The sequence below is a fragment of the Chlorocebus sabaeus genome, chromosome 25 (genome assembly GCF_047675955.1).
Source record: "Chlorocebus sabaeus isolate Y175 chromosome 25, mChlSab1.0.hap1, whole genome shotgun sequence".
Taxonomy (NCBI): Eukaryota; Metazoa; Chordata; class Mammalia; order Primates; family Cercopithecidae; genus Chlorocebus; species Chlorocebus sabaeus.
Window position 1 is genome coordinate 72,337,784 of NC_132928.1, and position 17,647 is coordinate 72,355,430.

A 17,647-nucleotide genomic window follows, 5' to 3' on the forward strand; every position below is an offset into this window, starting at 1 on the left:
GACAAGGTCAGGAGATGGAGACCATCCTGGCTAATATGGTGAAACCCTGTCTCTCCTAAAAATACAAAAAACTAGCCGGGCATGGTGGTATGTGCCTGTAGTGCCAGCTGCCTGGGAGGCTGAGGCAGGAGAATCACTTGAACCTGCTCCCAGAGGTTGCAGTGAGCCAAGATCGGGCCACTGCACTCCAGCCTAGGGGACAGAGTGAGACTGTCTCAAAAAGAAAAATAATAATAATGGTGCAACTTATGATGAATGCATCTTAGATGAGATGAAACATCATTCTAAGGTTTCTCTTCCTTTAAGTCTAAGATGAAGTGACCTCTATAATACAGTAATATTAATAATTAATATCTTTTTTCTTTTTCCTGTAACACTTATCTAACATACTACATATACTTTATTTTTTACGTTTATTGTTTGTCTCCCTGTTAAAATGCACATTCCATGAGGGTAGGAATTTTTATCTATATGTTCTCTGATGCCACCCAAGCCCCTAAAACAGCACATAGTAAGTGCTCTCCTTCCCTCTCTCTCTCTCTATATATATGTGTGTGTGTGTGTGTGTTGAATTAATGAAATTTTTGAATGTGCTAGACACTGTTCTAAGTGCTTTGCATGGCTTGTTTCATTTAACTTTCACTAGAAACCTAAGGTCTATATTACCATCCACATTTTCAGTTGAGGAAACCAATGTATATAAAGATTCAGTAACCTGACCAAGTTTGCACAGCTTGACACTGGAGGAGATAGAATTCAATTCTAGTCTGCCTCTGAATGCAATACTCTTGTCCACTCCACTGTGCTGTTTCTAATACCGCCTGTGTTCCCCCCCACCCCCCGCACTTCTTTTTTTTTTTTTTGAGACGGAGTCTGGCTCTGTCGCCCAGGCTGGAGTGCTTTGGCCAGATCTCAGCTCACTGCAAGCTCCACCTCCCAGGGTCACGCCATTCTCCTGCCTCAGCCTCCCGAGTAGCTGGGACTACAGGCGCCCGCCACGTCGCCCGGCTAGTTTTTTGTATTTTTTCTTTAGTAGAGACGGGGTTTCAACGTGTTAGCCAGGATGTGTTCCCCTTTTTGAGTTCTCTGGGCAAACTCCTATTCTGGACACCCATTGCATTGGGTGCCTGCCTCTATCATAGCTCTCACTGCCCTTTATTAGAGGCTAATATGGTCCATGTCCTCCACTAGACGGAGCTTCTCGAAGGCTGAGACCTACCTTATTTGTCTTTTCTTTTCTTTCTTTCTTTGTTTCTCGCTCTGTCACCCAGGCTGGAGTGCAGTGGCGCAATCTCGGCTCACTGCAACCTTCGCCTCCCGGGTTCAAGCGATTCTCCTGCCTCAGCCTCCGGAGTAACTGGGACCACAGGCGCCGCCACCACGCCCCGCTAATTTTTTGTATTTTTAGTAGAGACGGGGTTTCACCATGTTAGCCAGGATGGTCTCCATCTCCTGACCTCGTGATCCGCCCACCTCGGCCTCCCAAAGTGCTGGGATTACAGGCGTGAACCACCGGCCTCTTACTTGTCTTTACCCCCAAGGCCTAGCATGGCGGCTGGCACCGCACAGATGCGTAATGCTGTGAAATGAATTGGCTGTGTAAATACAGAGCAGGGAGCATAAGAGAGAATTGGAAGGCTTCTGACGGGAAGACAAAGGACTTGTGGAACTGATGAAAAGGAACAGCTTAAGAAGAGCAGCGCTTCTAGAGAGAAAATACCGAGTCCAGTTCTGAACGTCTTGGAAGGATGGAAAGATAAGTGAAGCTATCCAGTAGGGATGTGGAACAAGAAAACTGTCACAAAGGTTCTTTTAAGGACCAAAACATAGTCTTGCAAGTCTTTGTGACAGAAGTGCTAACCGAAACTCAGAGTGAATCGACTCACCAGCTAAAACAATGCAGAGAGAGAGAGAGAGAGAGAGAAGACGAGAGAAAGAAATGAAGGGACAGCATCTTGGCGCATACCTATAGTTAAGGGGATTGGGGAAGGCAAGCAGACAGCACAGAGAGCTAGAAGAAATTCAGAAGATCGCTGTAGCAACACTGAAGTCAAGGGAATCATTCTCCGGTTTGTGTCCGTGAGTGGGTGTCTGTGATAACTGCTTTGTAACAGTACAGATTATAAATAAAAGTCTGTGGGCAGCAACAGAAAAACAACACATACATTTTCAGTGCGACTGGGTCTGTCTGGCCCTGCCCACCAGTGGTTTGGGGATCTACTTCGTTCCGACTAGAGAGCACCCACTCGAAATTTCCTCTGGATGGCAACCCAGCACAACACGTCTTCCACCTCTTCACACTGACTCCTCCTCGCCTCCTCTCTCCTCCAAACATAGGCTGGGTGATTACACCCTCTTTGTGTCAAAACAGCACACTTGAAATCATTTTATGGCACCCACATTCTTCCATTTTAATCTTTAAGATTTTATAAGGTGAAATGGTCTTTGCGATTGTTATCCTGTGTTAATTTTCTTTTTCTTATCAACACCTCAAAATTCCTCTCTTCTAGTTTGTTTTTGCTCTGTTAATGAAACCAGCGTTTCTTAGTTGGTGAACTACAGACTTCTTCAGAGGTAAGGTGCGGGATGTTATTGCACCTCACTGCATCTCTCTGGTAATATGTTCCTTGTCTATCCCTTAGGCTTACCACAGACCAGTAGGAATTGCTTAGGTGCACAGTGGCATTTAGCACTAGAGACCACTAACTTTTGACCTCGAAGAGCACTTAAGATACTAAATTCATTAAAAATTTAGTAACCACACTACAAATGTTATGTATGACCACTATTTTTACCTTTCTGTAAATCAAATTTATTAAAGATGACCTTTCTCAGGTCAATGACTCATTTTATCTGTTTAGAAATTGTGAGATATACATTCCTATGGAAAAGTGAATAAAACATACATGTACAGTTTATTTCAAGAATAATTATAAAGCGAACACTCAGGTCCGTATATAAAACAGGAGCCCCCCATCCCATGTGCCCCTCCCTGATCATGTCTCCTTTCTCACCCTGGAGAGGAACATTTGTGATAACCATGTCTTAGCTTTTCTTTATAGTTTTACTACTTATGACTGTATTTTAAACAATATAGTAGAGTTCTGCCCGTTTTTGAACTTTATGTAAGTGGAAACATTCTGTATTCCTTGGTTGTCTCAGTATGGCAACTCACCATGTTATTGTAGACAATCGTTTGTTTCTCTTTGTTGCTCTATTGCATTTCACAGTACGATTACCATAATTTATCCATTCTATTGTTGATGCAAGTTTGAGTTTTATAATGGTTTCAGCAAAAATGCACATGTACAGGAAATTCTGTAGAGTTGCTGAGTCACAGTGAATGTGTATCTTCAATCTTACTAGATAATGCCACACTGTTTTCCCTGATTGTATCAATTTATGCTACCATAGTGTATGAGGATATTCATTGCTTCTTCCTTAAAACTTGTTTCTGTCAGACTTAAAATTTTTTTTTTGATCTGGTGTGTGTCTAATAGTACTGCATTGTTATCCTCATGTTTCTTTCTATAGTTACTAATGAGAATGTTGGTCCTTTCATATGTTAGTCATTTGCATTTGGTGCTGTGCCTGTTTAAGCTTTTTGCCCATTTTCAAAATGGGCAAGTCTATTTCTTATTGATTTGTGTTATTTGCATATTCTGGGTACTAATTCTTTTTCACTCACTTCATGTATTGTTTGGTAAATAAAAGTCCATTACTTTTATGTAGCCCAATATTTTTATGTATGTAATACATCTTTTTTTTTTTTTTTTTTTTTTTTTGAGACAGAGTCTTGCCCTGTCGCCCAGGCTGGAGTGCAATGGCATGATCTCGACTCACTGCAACCTATGCCTCCTGAGTTCAAGCAATTCTCCTGCATCAGCCTCCTGAGTAGCTGGGATTACAGGCACACACCACCATGTCTGGCTAATTTTTTATATCTTTATTAGAGATGGGGTTTCACCATGTTGGCCAGGCTGGTCTCGAACCCCTGACCTCATGATCTGCCTGCCTCAGCCTCCCATAGTGCTGGGACTACAGGCGTGAGCCACCGCGCCTGGCCACATCATTTGATAATTACTGAGCTTTTCCTTTATGGCTAAAAATTCCTCTTAACCTACGTCACAAAGATTTTTTCTCATATAGGTCCTCATAACTTATCTGAAATCCCTGGAGGCAGATGTTCGAAATATAGACTATTTTAAATATTAGAAGGTTAGTTTGAAACATACAACATATACTGTATAATATTCTCAACAAGAACTGGGACAGTACCCATAATAAAATACATTAATATTTCTACAGAAAAACATATGCAGTCACCTAAGTGATAATGTTAATAACAACTATAAAGAGTCTCATGTTACTTTAAGGCATATTTTTCATCAAATGAGTTCCAAAGTGTTTGGTGTTTCAGAGGTTTGGGGATTTTACAATTAGTACAAAAGTTATGGTAGCCTTATTCAGTAAGAATGGAATTATTTCAAAGCTTTTAGGAACTTACTGGTGGAGCCATGTACCTAGGATTTGTGTGTATGAAGGTTCTTCACTCTCAAATTACTTAATGGTTTCTCTACTTTTGAGTCAGTTGTTTTTCTTGAAATCTGTACAGTCATCTAAATCTTATTTGCACTAAATTGTTTACAAGATTATATTTCTAACTTTTTTGATGTCTAAAGTATTTCTAGTTTCCATTCTTGATAAAGATTGTTGACATCCAAAAGGAGTTTTATAACTATTAGATGTTTGCCAATTTTAATTAGTTTTTTTCCAAATAAATCATCTTTTGGTTTCTTTCAACCTATTCTATGCTGTGGTGTGCTAGTGAATTAGCTCCAAATGTAAGACAAAATTCTGGCTTGTTTGTTGATTTCCATAGTGTAAACAGTCCCATCATAGGTGACTTCAAGCAACTTATTTGATGTTATTGATCATGGAGTTGCCAAGAGGTGTGCACAATTGGCTCTCCCATGCCAGTACAGGCTGGCTCTGGTACACCACTGCTTTTATTTTCCATTTCATTAATTTCTGCTCTTATTTCTGTCCTTCTATTTTCTGTCTTATTTTGCTGTCCTTTTACTAACGTCTTGAAAAGGGATTTTCAGCTCAAGACCTTTCAGACTCTTCTAATATACTTAATTATGGCTATAAATGCCCCTCTAAGTACTGCTTTAGTTTCCTCCCACAGGTGTTGCTATTGTATTTTATGGTTCAGTTCAAAGTATTTTCTCAATACCATTGACTCTGTCTCTGTGTTATTCGACTTGTTTTTACAGTTCTTTATTGATTTCTATCTTAAATGCACTGTAGTGAAAAATGAAAATTATTTCAATTTTCAAAATTTGATGAGTTGCTTTATAACTAAGTATGTGGTTGACTGTGGTGATGCGTTGTGTCTGCTTTCAAAAAACTGTACATTCTAATTTTGGTCGTGTTGCTCTGTATATATTAATTGCATCGTTTGTACATCATGTTATTCACGTTTCCTATATTCTTAATTTTTCTCTTGCTAGTCTTAACAATTAGTGAGAAAGGCCTGTTAAAATTACCCAGTATGACCAGGCATTTTTTTCTTTGTAATTCTGTCGCTTCACTTTGTTTCATATGTATTTTTCATTAGGTACATATAAATTTTAAATTTAAAACACATTTCCTTTTTAGACTCAGAAGTCATCTAAGACTCTTTCTTTTCATTCCTTTTATATCCCATCAGTCATATTTAAAAGACATCTATATGTAAACCGACGTCGAAAGACATGATGTAAAAGAAGGGGGTGGCTCTGGTAAAGCTAAAGTAACTCCGCTATTAGAGTGCATTAACTATGGGGGAAATACTTTCTATATTGCAGAACACATATTTGGTGGTACTTAGCCTCACATCGCCACCCTGAAGTCTGCATATATTGAATTTGGAATGGCTTGAACTGCACTGAGTGCAAAATTGTAAATTGCTTATCTTATGTAAATGTTTTAGAACTAGATGGTGGAACAGATGGAATCTATTAAGAGAACGGGGTGCCAGATGACTGACTATAAACATCCTTTTTAATAAAGATTCTGCTGAGATATTAACGCATATTTTCTAAAATTTTTATTTTTTCTCGTTCATTTTGTTTCTAAGACATTAACTCACGTATTAAAAATAACAACATCTCAAAACATTTGAAGCAATTCTCTTCATCCCTTTTAAAAATATCTTGCTGTTTCGGGGGTTAAAAAAAGCCACAAGGGAGATAACAATACAAATATTTATTTTCCCAACTCCCCCGCCATGGGTTCTGGGACGTCACCGCCTCTTTCTGGGGCCCGTTTCATCCTTTTCTTTTAATCCAAGAAGCGATGGTGTTGTGCGCCTGTAGTCCCAGCTACCTGGGAGGCAGGCTGAGATGGGAGGATCTTTTGGGTCCAGGATTTTGAGGCTGCAGTAAACCGTGTTCTCACCACTGCACTCAAGGCTGGGCGGAAGAACGAGACCCTGTATCAAAAACAAAATAAAACGAGAACGTATCGCGGCTCTGCAACACTCCGTCCAGTTCTCGCACTCTCAGGTGCAAAATTCCACACAAACCCCTCGGCTCGCCTTGTCCCGCAGGGCTAGCCCATTAAGCCTTCCGGGACACACTGCGCGACGATATATACGTATATACCCTTCTTGCCCTTGAAGGCCGGAAGTCAGTCCTACAGATAAAAGCGAAACAGGAAGTCCCGCCCCTCTTTGGAAAGTAAATGGTAGCCCGGAAGGGTCAAAAGAGTCCGCGATTTCGCCTAGTGAATTGCTTTCTGCGGTTGGGGAGATCTACTCTTCTAGAGCTTGAGCCAGCGGGGCGACCCTGCAGTGGCAGGACTCGGCACCGCGCCCTCCACCGCCGGTTGGTGGCCTGCGTAACCCTTTCCTCTCGTCGACATCGGAAGGAAGCCAGACGTGGGCGGCCAGAGAGGTCGGCTCGCTGAGGGGTCCGGGTGAGGCGCGCATGGAGTATGGGCCCGGGAGATCCCTTGCTGTCCCCGAGCCGCGGGTTCCTCTTGCGCAAAACGGGGTGGCACTCCAGCCGCCTGCTTGGTGATTGTGGCCCCTGCACACCTGTTTCTACAGCGCTTAGGTTCGAACAGTAACCCTGTAAACTAGGCACTGCTGTTTCCGCTTTACTGGTGGGAAACGGCCTCGGAGAGAATAAATGAACTGCCCTAAGCGACTGGGACAGAGCCACAGTTCTCAGCCCGGCTTTCGTAGCCCACGCTGCCGCCCCAGCAGGGATCAAATCACACAGTGTGAGATAAGCCTCAAGAGCGAGTGGTCTTATGCTGCCACCGAGAACTGATTGGGTTCAGTTGCATCATCAAAATCCCGAAGCATGGTTTTTTTGTTTTTTGTTTTAGTTTTAAAGGAAGAGGAGATTGACAGTTTTCCTCTTTCCTTACCTTCTCTTCAGATTACAAAGTTCGTTGTTAATCTCAAATGTTATTTTGGCCAACAGCTTCATCCCAGTAGGAATGGCAGCGCCATCTATGAAGGAAAGACAGGTCTGCTGGGGGGCCCGGGATGAGTACTGGAAGTGTTTAGATGAGAACTTAGAGGATGCTTCTCAATGCAAGAAGTTAAGAAGCTCTTTCGAATCAAGTTGTCCCCAACAGTGGGTAAGTCACAGATGTGTTTCTCTTCCCTGTTAAGATACATCGAGCTTATGCTGTGAGTGGTAGGCTGACATGAAGCACTCTCTGAGGCATGTCAATTAACAGTTTCTTTGAGGCACAGAGAAAACCTTGCCTGGTAATCCAGCCTTATCTGATGCACGTACATCAGGTAGATCTTTGGAGAATGTCAACTGACACATTAAAGAGCATTGAAAAACACAACAAACGTATGAACAATAACCAAAGAATTCCAGTACATTTCCCGGGTGGACTTTTCCAGGATCTTCTGAAGGGGTAGTGTTTGATCTTGGGCAGGAGTTGGCAAAATTAATTGGCCTAGAGCTACTATTAGAAATAAAACATTCCCAGTTGCTCACCCAAAATCCTTTAAGTCATCATATACCCAAAATACAAAGAAAGGAGTTTGGTAAGTAGAAGGGAAAAAAGGTTCGTATGGTAGATTCTGTCTCCCTGACAGGCATTCAAGCGCTGTATTCCCTGCCCTTTGTATAAGGAGGGATTGGAAAGGGGACTATTACTGAGGTTAGTAAGTGGCCGTGTGTGCTGAGTGCTTGACATTTTCATCTTCACCAATACCTGTTAAGATAGGTGCTGTTGGCTGGGCGTGGAGGCTCACGCCTGTAATCCCAGCACTTTGGGAGGCCGAGGTGGGCAGATCACGAGGTCAGGAGTTCAAGACCAGCCTGGCCAATATAGTGAAACCCCATCTCTACTAAAAATACAAAGACAAAAAAAATAGCTGGGCGTGGTGGTATGTGCCTCTAATCCCAGCTACTCAGGAGTCTGAGGCAGGAGAATTGCTTGAACCAGGACCCAGGAGGTGGAGGTTGCAGTGAGCCAAGGTCACACCACTGCATTCCAGTGTGGGCCACAGAGCAAGACGTTGTTATTCTCTATCTCCAGAGGAGGCAGCTGAAGCTCAGAGCATTGAAGTGACTCGCTTGTTATTACTCAGTGAATGGTAGAACTGTAATTTTAAGGCAGTCCTAACTGGCTGATGTGGGATTTGAACTTGGATTTGTCTGTGCTTTGTCACTATCTTATGCTGCTCCAAAATATACCGTGTAGTTGGAAAACAGATAATTTAGAGTTGGGGTGGTTTTAGGGGTTTTACCTTCTCATACCTCAAACCTTCAGGAGGCTTTGAATGAGGCCACAGGAAGGCTGTGATGCAGGGAGGGGTCGTATTGGTGGCTGAGCTGGGGATGAACACAGTGAACAGAAATTACTTTATTTTTCTTTCTTTAATTTTCAGAGACAGGTTCTCAATCTGTCACCCTGGCTTGAGTGCAGTGGCGTGATCATAGCTCACTGCAGCCTTGACCTCCTGGCCTCAAGCATCCTCCCGCCTAAGCCTCCTGAGAAGCTGGCACTGTAGGCATCTGCCACCATGCCTGGCTAATTTTTTTTTTTTTTGAGATGGAGTCTCGCTCTGTTGCCCAGGCTGGAGTGCAGTGGCGTGATCTCGGCTCACTGCAAGCTCCGCCTCCTGGGTTCATGCCATTCTCCTGCCTCAGCCTCCTGAGTAGCTGGGACTACAGGCGCCCACCACCACGCCTGGCTAATTTTTTGTATTTTTAGTAGAGATGGGATTTCACTGTGGTCTCGATCTCCTGACCTCATGATCCGCCCGCCTCGGCCTCCCAAAGTGCTGGGATTACAGGCATGAGCCACCGCGCTTGGCCACCTGGCTAATTTTTAAAAATATTTTGTGAAGACAGGATCTTAGTATGTTGCCCAGGCTGGTCTCAAACTCCTGGGCCCAAGTGATCTTCCCACCTTGACCTCCCAAAGCACTGGGATTAACAGGTGTTGAGTCACCACATCTGGCCAGCCATTGCTTTAGATGAACTCTTCATCTGTAAAACCAGCCTGATACAGCCTATCGCATGGGATTGTTATGAAGACAAAATACATCACTTGACATGTAAACTGAAAACTGATCAATGTGGGACTCTGTGATTGAATTAGATAATGATTCCAGCAGAAAATGTTGTACATCTGTAGTTTTCCCATTAGACAGATGCATTGAGAGCAACTCCAGGTTTAAGCTGGAGTTCCCCTTCGATCCCACTTTTATCCTCTCTCTCCTCCTGAAACCCACTGCTTTTTCTCCAGCCTGATGGCTCCCACTCCCACACTTCCAGGGCAGCTTCCAGTCTGTGTGTCAGAAAGGGTTTTTACAGCCAGCCGTTTGGTTCTTGATGGTACATCTCTCCCACTCAAGCAGACTGGGTGCCATCCCCTGAGGCCCCAACCTCTCTCCGGGTCACTGCGTCATGGTCACTGCTAACATAAATTGAGTACATCCTCTCTACAGTCTACACACTTGAAATGTGTCATCTATCTTCTTTATCCTCCATGGAACTCTCTTAGCAGTTTTATAGGTAAGGGCACATTGACATGAAGTCACTTGTAGTTACAGAGCCTGCATTTGAACTCAGTAGTCTGATTCCAGACCCCACATACTTCTCCCTGTGCCTACCGTGCAAGAACAGGATCTGTGAAAATAGCTTGCACAAGTCTCATGTTGTTCTAGAAACTGAGTTATAATTCAAGTCTACTTAAATACAAAAGCCCTGTCTCCTTGGGTCCCTTTACAGTTCTCTCACCCAGTTTCTTCATGTCTAGCAGCCACCTCTCTTTGGAATGCCTTCCTGTGAGTGTGTTAAATGCCCGTGTTCATTAGAGCTCCTTTCTCTGCTACTCACTTGTCCAAGGCAATCCTGTTTACAGCCATGGCTTGAAGTCCCAGCTTATGTGTTGATGCCTATGTTAGCCCAGGCTGTCATAACCAAATACCTTACAGAAATTTATTTCTCACAGTTTTGGAGGCTTGAGGTCTGAGATCAGGGTGCCAGCATGGCCAGTTTCTAATGAGGGCCCTCCTCTTGGCTTGTAGACAGCCACCTTCTTGCTGTGTTCTCACCCAGCAGAGAGAGAGAGAAAGAGGTCCAGTCTCTTCCTCTTTTTTTTTTTTTTAAGACAGAGTCTCACTGTGTCGCCCAGGCTAGAGTACAGTGGCGTGATCTCAGCTCACTGCAACCTCTGCCACCCAGGTTCAAGCAATTCTCCTGCCTCAGCCTCCTGAGTAGCTGGGATTACAGGCGTCCGCCACCACACCCAGTTAATTTTTGTAGTTTTAGTAGAGGTGGGGTTTCACCATCTTGGCCAGGCTGGTCTTGAACTCCTGACCTCTTACCCGCCTCGGCCTCGCAAAGTGCTGAGATTACAGGCGTCAGCCACTGCACCCGGCTTTTCCTCTTCTTATAAGGACATTAATCCCATCAGGTTAGCAGGGCCCATCCTCATGACCTCATCTAAACCTAATCACCTCCTATAGGCCCCACCTTCAAATGCCATCTCATTGGGGTTAAGGCTTCAACATGTGAATTTGGGAGGGGCATGAGCCTTCAGGCCATACAGTGCCCAAAGGTGCATCTCCAGCCTGGCCCTTTCTCCAGCTCCAGAACTGCCTTTCCAGCCACCTGTTAGCTTCCAGTTGGAGATGCATGAGGACCAACCTTGACGTCTGCATATACAAGAGTGAGCTCTTCCCCATCCTGCACCCAGGAGGCTTCCTCCCATGCTTCCAGCTTCAGTGAAAGACACCAGCATCAACTTAGGACCCGGGCCCTGGATGTCAACCTTGACTGAATTATTGGAGTGTTCTCGGCGGGCCCTGGATGTCAACCTTGACTGAATTATTGGAGTGTTCTCGGGAGGGAGACTAGATAAGTCAGGGCTGTGAGCTCAGCTGCTGTCCAGCTTCAGTCTGATCCTTCTGGAAACTCTGGAGTGTGAATTGCACCATAATTAATGACTTTTGTGCCTGCCAGTCATTGGCGTTGGCTGAGGGGCAGGTCTCTGGAGAAGGGGGCAGCCATCTGGTGTCAGCAGCCACTGCCCAGCGCAGCAGGGAGTAGGTACATGGGTCTGCAGAGGGAATCTGGACAGAGACCCAGTAGTGGCCATAATCCCACCTGTCCAGTTGCAGGCAGCATGAGGCCACCACAGCACCCCCACATGGGGTCTGTACCTATAAAACTCACTCGTAGAACTGCAGAGCTGAGTGCAAGCTCTCCACAGCTAGTCTTGCTGCCAGGGGGTGAAGGAGAGGAATGACTGTGTTCATCATCAGTTCAAGTACTTGTCTTATCCAGGGAAGGAGTATTATAGTTAATGGATCTAGAGTGGAGACTCAGTGTTCCCCTTCTGACAAGAAAAGTAACACATTCACATGTTTTATAAGAAGAGTATTTATTAAAGAAAAGTTCAAGAACACATAGCCTGCCCATTTTAATGAAATGATATAGAAAAAAATCTCCCAAATATAGATGATGGCCCTCCTTCAGCTCCACTGTCATGTTTTTTGGTCCATATCCTGTTCATTTAGTCATTCCACAAATATATTGAGCACCTCCTATGTGCCATAGGAAAATACAGCCAGGAAAAATAGACAAAGTGTTCAGGCCTCTTGTAGCATACATTCTAGTATGGGGAGAGAGACAAGTAGTAGAATTAAAAGGATGTTATATGGTGATAAGTGATAGGATGAAAAATCAAACAATGGTACAGGTTTAAGTAGGATGGTCAGGAAAGGTTTTATTTATATAGAAACTATTTTCACAAAGTTAGGAAAAAGTCAGGGAACAGATAGGCAGATACCTGGTGAAGAGGATTCCAGGCAGAGAGAATGAAACAGCCAAAAACCTGCACTGACGGGCCAGCCGCAGAGGCTCATGCCTGTAATCCCAGCACTTTGGAAGACTGAGGCGGGCAGATCACCTGGGGTCAGGATTTGAGACCAGCCTGGCTAACATGTCAAAACCCAATCTCTACTAAAAATACAAAAATTATCTGGGTGTGATGGTGGGTGCCTGCAATCCCAGCTATTTGGGAGGCTGAGGCAAGAGAATTGCTTGAACCCAGGAGGTGGAGGTTGCTGAGATCATGCCACTGCACTCCAGCCTGGGCAGCACAGCAAGACTCTGTTTTTTGTTTTTTGTTTTTTAAAAAACAAAAAAAAATGTGTTGAAGGGACAGGAAGAATAGCAAAAGTTAAAGCCAAGAGATGGGAGGCCAGGGAGGGACTTTTTAATTTTTTTTTTTTTTTTTTGAGACAGGTCTCACTCTGTTGTCCAGGCTGGAGTGCAGTGGTGTGATCTTTGTCATGTTGCCCAGGCTGGTCTTGAACTCCTGGACTCAAGCGATCTGCCCATCTCAGCCTCCCAAAGTGCTGGGATTATGATGTGAGCCACTGTGCCCGGCCATGGTTGGTGCTGTTACTCTTAGTAATACAGAAAGCCATTGGAAAGCTTTGGGTTTAAGAGGAAGGAGGGAAATGAGGCCATGAGAGGGATGACAGTCAGTGGAAAGGCGGTGGGACTGATGGGCTGTTGGCATTAAGTCCAAGAGGGAATGTTCAGAGGTAGGCGTTGGAGAATGGGATTCTCACAATTGGAATTATGGAAGGGTTGTATTTGTTATGAGGATAAGATATAAGCTTTGATCCTGGGAGTAAGGTAGGTTGGAGGATGAGATCATTGAAGAGGTCAAGGAACTGAGAGGCCATAGTATTGAAAAGATCAGTATGTAGACATTGAAATTACCCACGAGTTGTGACCTGAGTATTGCTGGAGAAAATGATGGTGTATTAGTCCGTTTTCATACTGCTATAAAGAACTGCCTGACACTGGTTAATTTATAAAGGAAAGAGGTTTAATGGACTCACAGTTCAGCATAGCTGGGGAGGCCTCAGGAAACTTAGAATCATGGCGGAAGGTGAAGGGGAAGCAAGGCACCTTCACAAGGCGGCAGGAAGGAGAAGTGCCAAACAAAGGGGGAAGAGCCACTTGTAAAACCACGTGATCTTATGAGAACTCACTCACTTTCACGAGAACAGCATGGGAGAAACTACCCCGGTGATTCAACCTTCACTTGGTCTCTCCCTTGACACGTGGCGATTATGGGGATTACAATTCAAGATGAGATTTGGGTGGGGACACAAAGCCTAACTGTATCAGATGGTGACCTGCGAAGTTGTAGACAACTGTAATGAAGAAGGGAAGCAGGTAATATAGTAAATTATTCCCATTGACTTCTGCAGCATTTGACAGTGATAGCCCGTTTCCCATTTACACCCATGTTCTTCTGCAACACTGTTCTTTCTTAGTGCATAACTGAGTTATTTCTCAGCCTGCCCTTCACTATCGGTTCTTCGCTCGCTGTTCACCTGTGCTCTCTTTTCAAGTATTACCTTGTCAAAGTCCTACCCAATTGCCATAGAATAAAAGCTGAAAAGTTTTTCCAGAGATATGTGTGCATAAGGGTGGAGAGGCACACAGGAGGACAAGAAAATGGAAATATCTTTTGAGTGCATTCTGAATGAGAGGCTTGGTTTTTATTGCCTTTAATTTTCATTCAGTCTTGTGAGGTACTGTTGGATCTGTTTTATACAATAGGAACTAAGGCTCAGAAAGGTAAAATAATGTCTTAGACCAGCCAACCAGTAAAGTAGTAGAGAGAGGATTTGAATGTCTATGATTTCAAAATTTGGATCTTTTACTTAGCTGATGTTACAGCCACGAAATAAAGATAAAAATAGTACCACCAAATTGGGATTTAGAATGAATAATTCTATCCCAAAACACCAAAAATACATGCTTATTACAAAATAAATATGCCATACAACTGATATGCTAGCTGTTACAAAAACAAATTAGTTCTCTCTCGTACTCACATGTCTATTTTATAGCACTCATCAGTGTGACTTGTATAATGGTCCTATTGAAAGTCTTCTGGGATTACAGGCGTGAGCCACCACTCTCAAGGCAGGTGATCACCTGAGGTCAGGTGTTCGAGACCAGCCTGGCCAACATGGCAAAACCCTGTCTCTACTGAAAATGCAAAAATTAGCCCAGCATGGTAGTGCGTGCCTGTAGTCCCAGCTACTTGGGAGGCTGAGGCAGGAGAATCACTGGAACCCGGTAGGTAGAGGTTGCAGTGAGTCGAGATCACGCCACTGCACTCCAGCTTGGGTGACAGAGTGAGACTCTGTCTCAAAAAAAAAAAAAAAGTCTCCTATTCCTAAATTAGGAGCAGGGATCAGGCCTATCATTATAGCATCATCTAACAAAGTTCCACAAACAGAGCAACCAAATATCCAAGATCTGTGATCTTCATATCAAATTCACATATTGTCTTTTTTTCTATAAAACTTTGAAATGTCTCAGAGATCCCAGTATTTTGGCATTCACTCTAGTGTCCTGGGTCTTACTCAGTGGTTTAGAGACCACTCGCTTATGTGTACACAGTATTTCTCAATGAATCCTTCTTGATTCATTAGCCTTTTAGAGAAAGGACCATGTGTTGAGGGTCTTAGGCTGTTTGAAAGAGAAGGTGAGGGCTAGGGAGGAGAGCTTTCCAGGCAGAATGTGATACTATGGGAAGGCATGGAATCAAGATGCACAGGAAATGAGCATGGGGTAGTTCTGTAGGACAAACAGTTCAGTGACTGCTGGTAAATTCAGAGAGGATGGACATGTGGCCTAGGATGAAGCCATCAGTGGCCTTGTCTTACAAACCTTAAAGGCAATATGAATACCTTGAAAGATCTTCAAACAAGCAAGTGACCTGATCAAATTTGGGTTTCAGAAAGATTATACTCTGGCAGCCTGGGACAGGTGGATTAAGGATGGTTGAGCCTGGAAATAGAGAAGCCAGTGAAAGAGCTGTTACAACAACCCAAGTGAGAAATGATGAGGGTTTGTGCTGGGGCAGTGAAGAGGAGAAAAGAGATCTAAGGGTCTAGGTGGATGTGATGTGTTCATTGAAATAGGTATTAGAGGAGAAACATGTTTGGAGAGGAGCAAAGTTCTGGACAAGATGGGACTGCAGTGTCAGTACGACCTCTAAATGGCGTTGTCTTAGGCAGTTGGAGATGTGACAGGAGATGCAAACATCTGTTAATTTGTCACAAAAATGTTAAGGGCATTGTCCACTTCTTCCTTTGGTATCCTTTATATAACATCCATCCTAGCCCAATCAGCCGGAGACCACCAGGGATGAATCTGTAGTCTGATTTGTGAATGCTTATAACCAGGAGGACCACACACCAGAGGAACTGTGGGCATCTCACCAACAAAGAAAAAGAGAGTTGTTAGAAGTTTAGGGGAAGAATGGAGTTTAGGTAAAATTTAAATGAAATGGTGTTTTGACAACCTCAGTACAAAGCATAGGTGTCATCATCAGCTCTGGATTGAAAAATGGACCAGGGTTTTCTTCTTTGAAGTTAAAAGATAGAGTGTCATGTTCATGTTGAGAAATGTTATTTGACATTCTGAAGCTGAGTCGGAGATTGAGACTGCTTCTGTGTCAGGGTGCCTTAGATCTTCTAGACAAAAGTGGGATGTTTCCTTCTTACAGATAAGACTTCAAACAGCAAATTTCTGGTAGTTGATGATTTTAGAGAACAAGATTTCTCAATGAATAAGCAAGCAGTAGTCACTCAAATAACGGATCTGTTAGCACACTCCGTGGCTGTGGTACACCCTCGGGGACATGTTTCCTTTCAGCTGACTTTCTGTGTGTCTGTTATCCCAGCTTGATTGATACAGGGCAGGGCAGATTTTTACGTTTGCAGTCCAAACTAATTTTTACTTACAAGCACCACTGAAATCTTTAAGAATTAAATCCTAAGAATGGCTTTTAACAAAAGAACTAGTGTTTTCTAGTCTGACAATGAAGATGAATTTAGAGTTGGTAAGAAAAATGGTCCAGGCTCAGCATGGTGGCTCATGCCTGTAAATCCCAGCACTTTGGGAGGCCTAGGCAGGTGGATCACTTGAGGTCAGGAGTTTGAGACCAGCCTGGCCAACATGGCAAAACCCCATCGCTACTAAAAATACAAAAAAATTAGCCGGGCATGGTAGCAGGTGCCTGTAATTGCAGCTACTTTGGAGGCTGAGGCCAGAGAATAGCTTGAACCTGGGAGGTGGAGGTTGCAGTGAGCTGAGATTGTGCCACTGCACTCCAGCCTGGGTGACAGAGCAAGACTCTCTGTCTCAAAAAAAAAAAAAAAAAAAAAAAAAAAAAAAAAAAAAAAAAAAGAAGAAAGAAAAAATGGTCCAATGTGTTCACATTTGAAGCCTTCTGACCTACCTGAGAGCTCTCTGTGGACTCTGAACTTGCCTACAAGCCTGACCTGTGTGCACATGGGTCCATTTCTTGAGAAGGTTCCTGAGTTATTCATATTCTCAACATGGTCTAAAACCCAAAAAGGATTAGAAGTCACTGGTCTACACTCTCCTCAGAGACGTATTCATCAAATGCCTCAATTGAAAATGATTCTAGAATATAAATCACTTAAATTTATGTTGAATGTGTTACATTTAAATCTGTGCTTTTGCTTATCTAAGTTGCATAACTTGCCCTTATTTCAAATCCTTTTTTTTTTCAACAGATAAAATATTTTGATAAAAGAAGAGACTACTTAAAATTCAAAGAAAAATTTGAAGCAGGACAATTTGAGCCTTCAAAACCAACTGCAAAATCCTAGGCTATTCATAAAGATTGAAAGTATTCTTTCTGGACATTAAAAAAAGCTCCACTGACTATGGGACAGTAGTAGTTTAAATGATAGTGAACATCAATACTTGTTCCCTGTATCCGACACTTGATAATTATGATGATCAAGAACCAGATCTGTGAAGAATTGAAATAAAATGGTATTTAGTAAGAAATCTCTATTTTAAGAAAAAAAGTAAAACCTGTTATAAACACATGTACTTTTTTCTTTTTTTTTTAATTAGAGGATGGATAGTAGGCAGATAAAAATTTATAATATACATAGAAGTGAAATAAATGGGAGTTAGCATTTTAATACAGGCAAGAACTATTACAACAGCCCAAGTGAGAAACGATGAGGGTTTTTGGAAGGTTTATAAGGAAGAAGGGTGAACTTAAAATATACAAGTAAAATAATAAAAGC

General features: G+C 43.0%; 1 protein-coding gene across 2 annotated transcripts; it reads left to right on the forward strand.

Annotated features, from left to right (window-relative positions):
• The first annotated feature begins 6,719 nt into the window (after positions 1-6,719).
• COA6 (cytochrome c oxidase assembly factor 6) lies at positions 6,720-17,440 on the forward strand. 2 transcript variants are annotated; one of them, XM_007989830.3, is made up of 3 exons: positions 6,720-6,941; positions 7,479-7,638; positions 17,120-17,440. In XM_007989830.3, the coding sequence occupies exons 1-3, from the start codon at positions 6,730-6,732 to the stop codon at positions 17,213-17,215; spliced, it is 468 nt and encodes a 155-aa protein (XP_007988021.3). In that variant the 5' UTR covers positions 6,720-6,729; the 3' UTR covers positions 17,216-17,440. The 2 variants fall into 2 exon arrangements, with proteins under 2 accessions (XP_007988021.3, XP_007988023.1); XM_007989832.3 differs by lacking the exon at positions 6,720-6,941 and adding an exon at positions 6,946-7,103.
• The last annotated feature ends 207 nt before the right edge of the window (positions 17,441-17,647 follow it).

What these genes read in the sequence shown, in the direction of transcription:
- COA6 (XM_007989830.3), top strand. Translation starts at nt 6,730, where the DNA reads ATGGTAGCCCGGAAGGGTCAAAAGAGTCCGCGATTTCGCCTAGTGAAT. An exon ending in AGACGTGGGCGGCCAGAGAG is followed by an intron (nt 6,942 to 7,478) that starts GTCGGCTCGCTG and finishes TTTGGCCAACAG; the next exon opens with CTTCATCCCAGTAGGAATGG. An exon ending in CAAGTTGTCCCCAACAGTGG is followed by an intron (nt 7,639 to 17,119) that starts GTAAGTCACAGA and finishes TTTTTTCAACAG; the next exon opens with ATAAAATATTTTGATAAAAG.